The sequence below is a fragment of the Epinephelus lanceolatus genome, chromosome 23, assembly GCF_041903045.1.
Source record: "Epinephelus lanceolatus isolate andai-2023 chromosome 23, ASM4190304v1, whole genome shotgun sequence".
Classification (NCBI taxonomy): Eukaryota; Metazoa; Chordata; class Actinopteri; order Perciformes; family Serranidae; genus Epinephelus; species Epinephelus lanceolatus.
The window spans coordinates 6,597,638-6,611,366 of NC_135756.1; the positions used below are offsets into that span (position 1 = coordinate 6,597,638).

The window sequence follows — 13,729 nt, forward strand, 5'->3', positions numbered from 1 at the left end:
GACGTTTAATCTTTATCAGTACTTTTCCTCAGGTATCTCTGGCATCGCTTTCTGATAAATTCATCCACCTAAAAGTATCTGCCTGCATGCGGCACACAAAGGTCATTACATGAACACTGGCACCTCCTGGTGGAGGAAATGCAAAATAATTACATCTATTATGTATTTAACTGTCTTTTCACAGCAGAAATCTTTATGTTAGTCAGTCATGCCAGTCTTAAATCTTTTATTTAATTAAAAAAAAGAGATTATTTAACTGTTTATTTCAATTCAAATCAACTTTTTAAAAGCATTTAAATGTAATTTCCTTGACACAAGTGCAGAAATATGTCGTTTGTCTTGTTCTAAGATGCTAAAACTCATTTCTCTCAATTCCCAGTACAAACATTGGATTTTTTAAAATGAAAATTAGCTTTAAAGAGCGAATACAACATATTTTTTAGTACTGTTTGCCACATGTATTCCTACATGTCAGCTCAAAATATTATAGAAGGTAGATAAAGGAAAGGAGGTAGGCTGTATGTCTATTTTATTGAGAAAGGGACAGTGCACATTAATTAACATGATCTTTTAAGTCACGTAAATGTGCCAGATGTAGCCACACAGGCTAATTTTCATCTGCAGTCCCTGGCATGCTGATGGTTTATGTGTATATAAGAAACAAAAAAATTAAGTTAAACTGGTTCTACAGAAAGGAAAAGACATTTATGTTGCCCATAATTTGGATTACTAAATTAAAGAGACTATAGCAGCACAACATTTTGCATTGTAACGTAACACTGCAATGAAAATAGCACGCTGAAGCTCATAATGTTATATTTCTGTTGAGTGAAGTGAAGATTTAACTCATTTCTAACATCTTATTGTAATATTAATATTTTTGTGTCATTTCACTACATGTTTATTTTGTAATTTGAAGATTCAAAAAATGTGTTTTCTTGGGAAAAAGGCACATTTCCCCTGAAAATTGTTTTTAGAGTTATAGTCATAGTATGTCATGTATGATACAGACAGAAACAATAACTGAAATTTCCACTGAAATTCATGTTAAAATGTGACGGTCACAGATACCAAAACTATCTGATGATGACTCAACATTCAAAAGCAGAACAGATTAATTTTCTAACTGCTGCTCGCTGGATGGTTGTTGTGATGGCTGTAATGAAATGACCTACTTCACCAGGTAGTCAGATGTCACTGCCCTGTAGTTATTATTATTATTATTATTACTACAATTATTAATGATAAAAATGATGATAATAATTAATTAATTAATAAATGTTAATTAATAAATAATAATAGTTTTCTCCCTTGTCTATACACCTGTTATGCGTCATACAGCTCTACAAATAAATAAATAAAAATACTAATACTGCACTAGAGTTTTTCCCCATCGCTCACTACCGCCCTCACCTTACTGGAAAAAGAAAAGCAGGCAAACCAACTCTAAAAGTTAAAATGTATTTAAATGAGTTCCACCCTTTTTAAACATATGTTCTGAATTAAAACAGCATTAAAAATATGAAACAATGATTTTCCCTCATCTAAGCTCAGTGAATGTGCTCTTTAAGTCTTACTTCTTTGTTTTGTTGTTTCACAAAGAAGTTTCACTTCTAATGTGGGTGGATACATCACTATTGCGTTCAAAGTCATCTCGGAAATTCAAGTTTTTCAACTGCACATGAAATATTTACATGTTGAGTGGGGCTAGAAATCAAATGGCATGGAGCTCTAGTAAAAGGAGGGATCAGGCTTAAAAACACAGCCTGTTTATCATCAACTTCAATTAATAAGCAAGATAATGTTAATGTCCTGCGCCTCCTTTAGCTTAGTTTGGTTTATTTAAGAAGGGGCTGTGCAAATTAATAAATACACAGGGTATAAAAATGATTTTTTACCCGCCTTGTCCGAGATGTTACACAAGGCTACCTGGAAATGAAACAAAGCACAAAGAAACAAAAAGAGGAAAAAGAGGGATTAAAAAAAGTTGATGCAATATAAACAGACATACAAATAAATGTGCCCTATATAGCAACAACATGGTAAAACAAATAAGCAAACAAGGGGGGAAAAATCCTCTTCCTTTGTTATTTTTCTTTATTCTGCACTAAGTTTAAGCATTAGTTGTAAGAAGTGCTAATATTCCCACAGTCATTGAACGCCTCATAGTATCAGGGTTAATGCGCCGTGTGTGCTCCCTCCGGTCTGTGTGAGAAATGCTCGGATGGAGAGCAGCCTCTGAGATCTTCACCGGTCTGTCACAGGTTAGTGCGACTCTTTTTAATATTCTCACAAACTAATTTTAACTGAACTATTCCTGATATTTAACCGCATTAATAACCCGCTGTGTTTCACTTTTGTTCAGTAACAACATGCATTAATAACTTTCACACTGCAGCAAGAGCATAAAAGCATAAACGGCTGCATGTGTCTGTGACATTTCTAGTGGTTTCTATTTTAGTTCTCCCTTTTGTTTTGAAACATGCACTGTGAGCTTGTTGGTTAATTTGGCTACATAAAACACATGTAAATCACATTGCATGTAAATGTCCTGAATTCAAAATCTGCCCTGAAGTATACAGGTATTAGCAGCAACCTGTAACTTTAAATATCAAATTAAAATTACTCATCATGCAGCACAGTGACCTCTGTCAATGGCATAATATACCATAATTTAATCTATGGTGAGGTATCTTGTTAACTACAGCTGTCAAATATGCGATGAGTACAAAGTGCAATATTTTCTCTTAAATACAGTAATACATGTTGGAAATACAGGTGCAGGACACCTGAATTGTATAACGGTATTGAGTAAATATAGTTAGTTACATTCCAGCCTTGCAAAGGAACAATACATTAGTACATTAGCAGCATTTTGATGTTATAGCTGGTTGAATTTAACTATTTTATATGGAGTTTAGTCGTTACATCAATAGGCATGCATTGTGTTTTATAGTAATACTATAATACTAATCATAATAATAATGCATTTTATTTATAGGTGCCTTTCAAAGCACTCAGGACACCTTACAAGACAAAGTAAAAAAAAAAAAAAAAAAAAAAAGCATTCATAAAATCAAACATTTCCATAATATACAATATAAGTTAATAAAATGACCAGACACAAATCAGAATCCTAAATATTAGGTATACATCATCTTTAATAAATCATCATCAGTGCAAGTCTCAATATGTGTGTCACCATTAAATCAGACCTGAATATGAAGGTGGAAAGGGAGTGATATGTTGTGAAATCTGACTCTGCAAAGTAACTGTAACTGTAGAATACTGTAAATGACATGAGTGAACATGTCTGTCACTGAAATGTTGTTTTATATCTTAAAAACTAATCATGTATTTTGTGTCTAAACTCTTCTGTCTGCAAAGAAACAAGTAACTATAGACCATATTTCCCTCTTAAACACTGAAGAATTAAAAGGATGATGTAAAATACAAGTACCTCAGAGTTGTGGTGAAAGTACAGTACGTGAGGAAACGAGGGAATGTTGGTTACACTCTCACACTGTGAATTAAAGGAATGCTTTACTCACAAAATGATCATTTGTGTATCAGTTAGTCACGCTGTGTTACCTTGAATTCATGAAGAGAATTTTGTTTTTCTCACATGGATGGTAAACAGCAAACATATTGATTTATTGTTTGATTTTAACAGCAGCAAAGCTATATCAAAGCATCTGTTTACTTCCCAAACACACATATTATCACTAAACTTTTTCAGCATTTGACAAGAGCTCAGTTCAGTTTTAAATCATTTGGAAAAAATGAGTGTGGAATGTACTAAGGGTACAACTAGAGAAATGAGACTTGGATTATACTGTGCAAAATGTCTGAAAGCTTGTAGAGGGATGTTTTGATACAGTTTTGCTGTTGTTAAGGGCTGCCCCCTGAAAGTTAGAGACTCGAATCACCAGTTGGAGACACCTCGGTCGACTGAGATTCCTCCAAGTTGAGCTGTCAAGGTTTTTTGTTTGTTGTTGACCAAAAACGCTGTAGTATACCTCCAGGCGAGTAGTTGGTAGTGTGACTTCATAATGAAACAACACACACCTGCACACATGTGCTTCTTTGTACAGATCGTTGATGTATAAACTAACAAAACGGCAACTGCACAAACTGCACATTTGTCTGGACGGACGATGAGGTGTAGTTGCTACAATCAATCTACACTTTGCGTTGATAAATTCGACAGGGTAAGCAGCACAAACAGAGCTCGAGAGTCCGCCATTGTTGTTGTGATGGTCGACTTTCTCGCCGCTGTGGCGTAAACGATCAGCCAAAAGACAACTAAAGTTTACCGTTTTTGGTTGAAGTTGTTGTTGGATAAACAGGACCTAAATCCCCAGATTTAGCAGCGGAGTGAGCGCTCCTTCCTTTCTGCTCTTCAGCTGAAAGCAGGCAGCTGCAGACACAGAGGCAGCTGCGGACACAGAGGCAGCTGCCCTGAGGAAGAGAGGCTTTGTCCGGTCATTCTCCGAGATAACGTTATCTTCTGCCTCATGCTTAGGAGCGGTGAATTCAAGGCTCACTGCAACTTAATACAACACAGTCTCTGGCTTTTGTTTGATATCTAATGTTGGCAAAAATGTTGTTTCTGATCCATTGTTAGCACCGTTAGCTTATTATATTCATATTGACCAGCTAAATCTGATTCAGCTGACATAATTCTGAGTCGGGTACAGCCCTAGTGTTGTTCAACGTGGCCCCGCATCAATCAGTAAATCAATATGTTCGTCGTTTTCGGGAGAGGCAAGCATCGTTGAGGGTGAAAAGCATTTAGGCACTGCAGTTACAGTATTAAAATTTCTCATCAAATGGCCTCTTTTCCCAAAGAAAGACTAGCAACTAGCAAGGTAGTTAATTAAAGACGGCTGTTGAAAGTCTATCTTCTACCTTTGTATTTGTGACCACTTCAGGGACACTCTGAGCATCTGGGCTCCTCTCAAAGTGGCAGCTATACTCAAAGGCTTCTGTCACACACATGGACCTCCTGTCAATAACAATCATCTCCCCTCCTCTTCCTCCTCTTCTCTTGGCTACTTCAAAGAGCTGTGACAGACACACACTGTGCTTTGATGGCTCTCGGTACAGAGGGGTCAGGTGGAAGCCCGTTTGACTTTGCCCTCCCTCATGAAAGCTTTGAGCAAAGGTCTCACTGGTACTTGACCTTCCCTGCATCTCCATCTGTGTGTTTGAGGACGGGCGGGGGTGGCATTTGAGCACCCATGGGTGGTTTGCCGTGAAGCCAACGCACTGCCTCAGATGGCACCCTGATGCCTGCACACATAAAAGTGTGTGCTCAGAGAAAACACGACATAAAAAAAATGTTTATTCTCTCTGTTGGCTGTACTGAAAGAGATAAACATCAACCACAGAGCCGACCACAGAGATTCGACAGCTCCTGTTCGTACGCCTCGATATTAAATAACCGAGACCGGCTCACAGGAGTGAAACCTGAAGAGGGATAATAAAGCCCATGTTTACGTCCTCATGTGTGGGAAAGCACATCAGATTTCATCAGCAGCTGATTTACAACGTTTGAGCTGCTGTTTTGGTTTTAACAATGACCCCTGTGTGTGTACTGTCTAAATCCTCTTATAGTTGGAGTACAGTTACTTCATGAGGAAGAAAGAGGCCATAGATGGTGTAATCTCATTAGGATGTCACCACAGGCTTCATACTCTACATCACTTTAGCTCAAAAGCTGCCATACAACTGTTTTACTTCACTTTATGTTGCGTATTACATAAAATTATGTGAACTTTTATTGAGTATCACATCAGCCCTCTGCGTCAGACCTGTAGCATATCTATATGAAACAGTAACGACCCAAACAAGTAGAAAACAAGTACATTAACTTACAAAGAAAGTAGTAGCACGTAAGAATGATGGGTATGCTGTTGATGCTTCTGCAACAGTAAGCCTTCATCAGAGCTTTAAGGGGAAAAGCCTGACAAGAACGTATTTATAGATCTACTTTTTTATTAAGTAGATAAGCCATTGAGAAAAAGCAATCTATACAAAATATTCGGTAAAACCTTCCCTTAGATCTGTCAGTTCTGTAACAGTATGTGTACAGACTTTTATCAGGAAAACTGATAAATTAAATTCAACAAACACATCCATCTTGTTTATTTATTAACCTTTCCCCGCTAGTTAAGTCAGCTAAATGAAAGTCATTTAAGTAAGTGGTTCCAAACTGGTCCAGCCACAGGGTCCAGATTTCGTCTGGCCGTCATCGAGGTAGTTTGCTGTCTCTGTCAAGTATCTGTCCATTAGTCACTCACTCTACAGCAGGAAATGACACTTCAGAATAAAAGCTCCGTGCTGGAAATTCACTGTACTTAAAAATAAAGTATGTTTTTTACAAAGTTGATTCGTAAGCAAATCACTTACGGTACATTCAGAATAGACCTGCGACCCACTGTCAGACCACGACCCACCAGTTGAGAACCACTGATGGAAGTTACTAGTGGTTTCCTAGCTAGTGCAGTTTCTCCAGCAAGATTCCTTTTGAGATTATTTCAACTCGCCACCAGCCTCTGTTGGTTAGCTGAGCTATTTTATTGTGAGGACACCATGGCAATGAGAGAATCATTTCACAAACTGATTTCTAACTAAAATAAGTGCTGGTTGGTGGATCAGATACACACCAACTAAACACCGTCTCTTGTTCACTCCTCAACTCCACCAGTTTCTCCTTCTTTGCCACGGTACAAGAGAACCAAGACTTGTTCATGTTCCTGCTTATTTCCTGCTCGATGCTGGAGAGAGCGTACCGATTGGCTGTTGACAATGTTCACAGTATTGAACTTCGATATACACATACGCCAAGATTAAAAACTTACTGCTATAATAAACACGTTTGATTCTGTCAGAATGTCAAGTTGGGAAAGGTTTGGGGTGACTTGGGGTATTCGTCGACTTGGCATTTGGTAGGCAGTGGTAGGGTGCTGGGTAACGCCTCATCCCAGCCCTTTTTTAATGACACACTGCACTAGGGTTTTGTTTCTATGATAATAATAGCTTGACAATGACGTTAGCTAGGTAGCTAACACAACGCTACGTTAAAAGAGGATTGACAACACGCTAACAACAACCTCACAATGATACGAGATTAAAACACAACACTAAGGGGGCGATCACACAGAGATGAAACGCTAGAAGCGCTAGATGCCAGTTAAAACAATTGTTTTCCTATGACACGGCGCATCTGACCGGCGTTCAAGCATCTTTTTAGACGGGCGTTTTTCCGGCGTCTTTTTAGACGCGTGTTTTTGTAGACGCTTCTTTTTAGATGCGCGTAGATGCTGAGAAGTTAAAATATTTTAAACTTTTTGAGCGTCAGATGCCAGTAGCACCATTCATCATTGTCGTCATTGGCCCAGGCAGCCAATCAAATCCTCCTTCCTGTTTTGTTGTTGCAGTTACGGCAGTTTAGTCAGTTACGGCAGTTACGAGCGACAGACAACACAATGCAATCCGAAGACGAGAAATTTATCCTGACAATATTTGATTTTTAAGAATTATACAACACACGCACACCTCAGTACTTGAACAAACACAGGAGGAGACACGCATGGAGCTGTGCGAGCAGTGCAACAAATTTGTCTGGTGAGTGCAATGTAATTGAGGACTACGATATCGTTGTAGCAGCTAGTTAACTTACAGACAGTGGGATATGTGAGAGGGCTGGTGACCTTATTTCGTAGTTCACAGTTTTTGTGCTGCATGTTTATGTATGAAAAGTGCTAGATAAACAAAGTTGGATTTGATTTGATAGCTCGTGATAGTTTCATGTAAGCTAGTACTGTCTCTACTGTCTTTGAGGGAAACACTATATTCAAGGGGAGACTAATTGTGTGTGTGTTGCGCACGCACCCCAGCTCCACAGGCGCTCCTTGCTGTTTTTTTTTTGTCTAGCGCACATTGAATAAGCGCTTCCAGCGCTTCAAGCGTCTTTGAAGCGTTCACATCTCTAGCTTCTCATTTCTGTGTGATCGCCCCCTTAGCCGTAACATTCAGTGTTCGGCTGACCTTCTCACGCAAATGGGCCTTTCTGTCTTTGTTGTAAAATCTCTGACGTATCATACAGCTCAGGATACATAGTAGCTAAAGGAGCCGCAGTAACGACACAAGCGCCATTTTGAAAAGCTCAGAGATTTTCAACTAGAAGCGCTCAGAGCAGCCCCGCACATAAAAGCTTGATTGGGAACAACTAAAAAAAGTTGCCGGCGCTGAGAACAACAACAACAACAACAAAAAACGCTCCGTGGGCACACACAGCTCGGACTGAGTTTTATGACCACCTAATACCAAATGATCAAGATCACAGGAGAGAACAACAACAACTTAAGTAAAACTCTCATCATTTACTCCGACGTTTGTCTATGACAATTAAATTGCTTGTAATGTCGTTCGCTGTAAGACAGGCATAAGCTGTCAAATGATAGTGACAACAGCAAATGTACAGTGTCGTTAATGTCACCCTTTTTTTTTTGTCAACATCACAGGCATCTGGGCAAACAGACTGCAGCAATCAGTAACCCAGTTACTAGTATTGTATACTGGGAACATGACCACAACATGATTTCTCTGTACTCGTGTAATCTCCATATCCCAATTATGATAATGACCTGGATAAGCCTCATAAAAGGGTCATTTATCTCCATGTACATGTGGAAAAAATGAAATATTATTTGTACTAGGATAAACTCAGTTTCAACCTCAATAAATTCACAGTTGGGCAGCATCTTACAACACGAAATGTACATTAAAGTACACAGAATCATGCTTTAGAGGCCGTTTACACGTGGCCGGCTATTTTCATAAACGGACATTTCACGGTCTCCGTTTTCAAAAAGATCTTCGTTTACACTTACCCATGTATATATACACGAGAGCATGCCAAACCTGTAGGTGGCAGTGTAACGAGAAGCTCAAGCCTTCCATGTATCCATTGTCACCATAGCAACATAGGTCGCACTTTTGACACAGGCGCAAGTTCCGGCGCATACTGTGACGTCGGCTGCCTATAACTTCGTTTATCTCCGTTTATCTCAGTTTATCTCAGTTTACATGCAAACGCGCAACCAGAGTTTTCCAAAATCTCCACTCTGGCCGGAGTTTTTAGAAAGACTCGTTTTCAAAGGAGAAATCTCCGTTTGCATGTAAACGAAGGGCACAAACGAAGGAAGATGTCTCCGTTTATCAAAATCACCGTGTACGTGTAAACGGCCTCTTAATGTAACCAGTTTCACAATTATACTGGAGGCAAGTTATTTTTTGCACATTAGCCAGACATGAAAACATGTGAAAATGTTACAAAAAAGATTCGGTTGATGGTCAAAGCTGAGTTTACCTAATCATGTCTCAATCTCAGTCTGTGGTTTTCTAATATACAGGCACATACAAGTTAAGGTTTTGGGGGAAAAGAAGTAACTCGAGGAAGATTAAAGTCTAATAAGAGTTCCCAACTCTTCATTAAAACATTAAATCTTCACATAAATGTCAGAAGCTGAAGGTACAATCTGCAACCACCAGCCAATTGAAGTTAGAGGACTTATAATACAGGAAGCAGCGGTTGTTAATGCTTTATGATGCTGATAAGGTTTGTTTACATCAGTGACACTGTAAACACAGCAGTTAAATAGGAACTATACTTTAAAAATATATCTTTTCAATCACATATGTGGATTGTTAAGTGTCAAAAAACATATTGGGACTTTAAGTCAAGTAATCTTTAATATATCAGGATAATTGAGAAGGGATGACGCTAATGTAGAATTCTTTTTACCATTGAGTATGTATTTTTTAGCTTCTAACTTGTATTTAGTTCATCACAATGCATCAACCTACAGAAACCCTCAGTGTCTCGCTGTTCTCTGCCCACCTTCTCAAAATTTAGAGCAGCCGGGTTTTTTGTTGTTTTTCTATCTAGTGTTTGCAACAGCCCCACCTGTGAAGCTTCAAAATGAAAAATAAAAACTGCCTTGACACACAGGAAGTGTGGTTACCTCGTTGTAACTCAGGCACCGGAAGTTGTACTCCTCCTGCAGTGAACGCAGCGCTATACGACAAGGTTCAAAGTGTGGGAGTCTGCAGCGCTGCACATGTAGGGGGGAGTGCGTGGGTGTGGGTGAGAATCTCAATATCAGGATCAATATCAGTCTGTGATTAAATGTGCATAATTATATGCAGATGAAGACATTTATGTAAGGTGGATTTAATGGGGTAAAAATAAGATATAATTGAAAGAACTGGTCCAAATTACATGTGAGGACAAATAGAACAAAACTGAGGCCTGTAGCACCAAATAACGTAATCAGTTCCTGAAAAAAATAATAAAATTTGCATTTAACTTGATCGAAAATGTAATAAAACCCAATAATCTAATAATTTGACCAATAATGTAATAAAATGTCCTGACTGATACTGACATTTTTACCATAATACTACATTATTACACAGTACATAGTGATACAAACTTTGCCTCGCCAGTAAATAAAATATCCCCCCCACGAAATTTAACAGATTCTCACAACTGGAAAAGTGAAAAAACAAAACAAAACTATGACACAGCTCCTCTGCAACACACACCTCCTGTCTATTTCTGTAAGCTGAAACCATTTCCCTCAGTGGAATCAAAGCTTTTATTTATTTTAATTTCACAGTTAAGAAACAGTAAATTGTGTAGATAATAAAGCCTCCACTAAAATAGCATTTTAAGTCTTGTGTGTGACTTATCCTGGCTTCATATGAGCAGAGGAAATCTCTGCTAGCTGCTAGGCTAATTTATACTAAAATGCACTAATAACGTTAGCATGTTGTATTTGTTTGGAAAACGTATTTAGTATAAGACAGTTGTTTTGTCAGTGAACCTTGTGAGTTGTAATGGAGCCAAATTTTGTAATATTACCTTTGTTAAATGTTGCTGTTGTCCCTGGTTTTATACATGTAAAGGAAAAGTCTGCTAGCCGCTAGGCTAATTTATACAATGTAAAATGTCATAGGCTTGTGCTAAAATCATTAGCATGTTGTATTTGTGGGGAAAATGTGTCCAGATAAAGACAAGTGTTTGTCTGTGAATGCTGCTTGTTATAGTGAAGCTGATTCGTGTACTCGCATTTGAATTTGTTGCTAGTGATCCCTGTTAATGTGTGCTTTTGGACGAACTCCTTTTACAACACTTCACAGGAAACCCACCGCTAACTAGTGGTTTGGTGGTGTAACTGCAGAATGACAGACACACCATAGCACAAGTATAAATGCTTACAACAGCATAGTGTTGGCTCTGCATAGAATTGACGCACAAGTATAAATCCACCTTTAAGAAGGTTAACTGCATATTAGAAACATAGCACTGCAGGCTAAACACTGACCAACAACTTAGGTAAAACACTGGATATTTCCATTTCATTGTGCAACAAAAGCATGGACTTAGGTTTTGGAAAAAACATCATGGGTTGGCTCTACGTTCACACGAGAAGCAAACATGAACCTCCTGGGTGAAAGTCCGGTGTTGTTGGACCCATCCGCTACCACTCCTGCCCATTCTATACCGACTTTCCAGCTCTATAAATTACGTTGTTGTCTGGTGGTGTTTCAAACTTACGCCAATGCTGTGTTATACCACCGCAAAAGGATGTCTGTTATTCGTTGGGGTCTGACACAAAAATCAATGACCAACCGGCAGTATTTGACGACTGGGAATGAGACCAGGTTGAAAAAAAATTGTCCAAGCCTATTGGTTAGATATTTTTCAATTTGATGGAATACCAAACATCTGGCCCATCCCACATGGGATTACAAGACACCTTTTTTTCATACATCTCCTGGTCTTGCATACACAAAAACATGAAGAAGGAAAAGGAAAGAAACAAAAGAAAACTAAAAATAAGACTATAAACATATCCAAAATGAACTGTTCACATTAGGAACTCTCAAATATTTACAGATTATCTCGAGAGCTTTTTTTTCTCTTCAAATAAGTATATTTATTTACATTTTATTGTGCTCTACTGGATTGATTTCCACTGTGAAAGACTTCCTGTGGTTACGTCTCTGTGAGCGACCCTTCTTATATTACACATATTCATTTGATCCATTATCAATATGAAAATATTGATCAGTGCAGCCTTCAACCTCCCAAGAAACAGAATATTTTAATTAAGGGGGTGCATAAAAAACGTTAAGATGTTTAATGTTGGCTCAGAATCCACCTACTGAACTTAATGTTTCTATGTATGCCCAGGGGCTGGGTTATGACACACTATTCACATGACACACTGACTCAGGGTCAGTGAGGGTTTACTGTGAAGAAGATGACTCGCTGCTTCTGACGATGACGACATGACAACAAGTATTGCGGACTCAGGCACATGCAGTTGCATATTTCTGATCTGCGTTTAGTATTTCAGCTCTATTAATAGTCACCTGCCGGCCTCCTCTCCACCACTGGGACTGACACACACACACACACACACACACACACACACACACGACTCTCTGCCAAGCCTCAAATATCACATCGACCGTCACCAACTCAAAGACTTTGCTATCAAAAGTGCTGCATTAGAGGCAGCACCAGGGGTGTTACCGTAGTTATATCTGTGGTTGATCACACAAAGAAAATGTTTTAGAGATCATTTTATTTTTACAATGTGCTAAAAAGGTCTGCCATGTCTGACAGCTGGTGTTTACAAGTCCTGAAGGTAGGGGTGGCTTTATTTTTGCTCCAGGTATAGAGCGCTGGTTTGTTATCTTGCTTTGGGCTCTTGGGAGTGAACAAGGCTCCTCAAACATTTTCTTAGTTTTTTGTTTTGTTTACTTTGCAGATTTAGTTTAAAACCCCGCTTCAACAGCCAGCTGGAGCAAAGTTCTGCAGGAAAACTCACTCACAGCTTGTGGTTACAGTGCGGCGGGTGATGAAATATCTCCTTCTTTGTCTCCGTCTCTTCCTCTCACAGGTTCTTTAAAGCGTCAAGGGCGGAAAACAGCAGATCCTCCTCCTCTGCCTCCTCCTCCCCCTGCCAGACTCATCTTGCCTCTGGAGGAAAAGGGGCAGTTGGCGTGTGCTGCAGCGGAGGAAAGGTGGTTGACAGCAACGCCAGAGCCATCTCTCCAAAATCTGTCTCTTGAAACTGCTTTGCAAAGACGGTGTCGTCCAAATTTTTCCTTAAGGTTGTTTGGATATTTGCGAGGAGGTCAGAGAATAAAAGCCAGCAGCCATGTCTCCTTTCCTGCGGATTGGGTTCTCCAACTTTGAGATCGATCCCGGTCTGGCCTATCACGAGGAGGTGCTGAACCCGTACTGTGCGGTTTACATGAAAGAGGCCATCGACACAGGTTAGTGACCGCTTGGGTTCATTTGTGTTTGTGAAATATACCTAATGTGTATGACTTATAAACAAGAAAAGGTAGGTTAAATCAGTGGCGGTTCACCAAAGTGTCATCTTCAAATGTCCAAAACCAACGATACTCAGTTTACAATGACATGAAACAGAAAGGAAGTATCATATCCTCACACTGTGAAGCTCGAACCAGAGAATATTTGTTTTTTGCTTGACAACTGAATCAAACAGTGAAGCAATTATCAGAATCCTCTGTAACTAATTTTCTGTCCATTAACTAATTGGTAATCGACTGATTGTTCAAGCACAAGTGATCCAACCAGAGTTAGACCAATATTAATCTGTAGGCAACAGGCCAA

At 39.0% G+C, this 13,729-nt stretch overlaps 1 protein-coding gene across 2 annotated transcripts in view; it reads left to right on the forward strand.

Moving 5' to 3' along the window:
• The first annotated feature begins 2,211 nt into the window (after positions 1 to 2,211).
• prkcq (protein kinase C, theta) overlaps positions 2,212 to 13,729 on the forward strand; it is a 41,610-nt gene continuing 30,092 nt past the window's right edge. The window contains exons 1-2 of one of the 2 annotated variants that reach the window (XM_033614201.2): positions 2,212 to 2,264; positions 12,987 to 13,365. In XM_033614201.2, the coding sequence (XP_033470092.1) occupies positions 13,248 to 13,365 (118 nt within the window). In that variant the 5' untranslated portion in view covers positions 2,212 to 2,264; positions 12,987 to 13,247. Of the gene's footprint in view, positions 2,265 to 12,576; positions 12,732 to 12,986; positions 13,366 to 13,729 lie in introns of those variants that run through there. The other variant, XM_033614202.2, reaches the window with a different exon arrangement.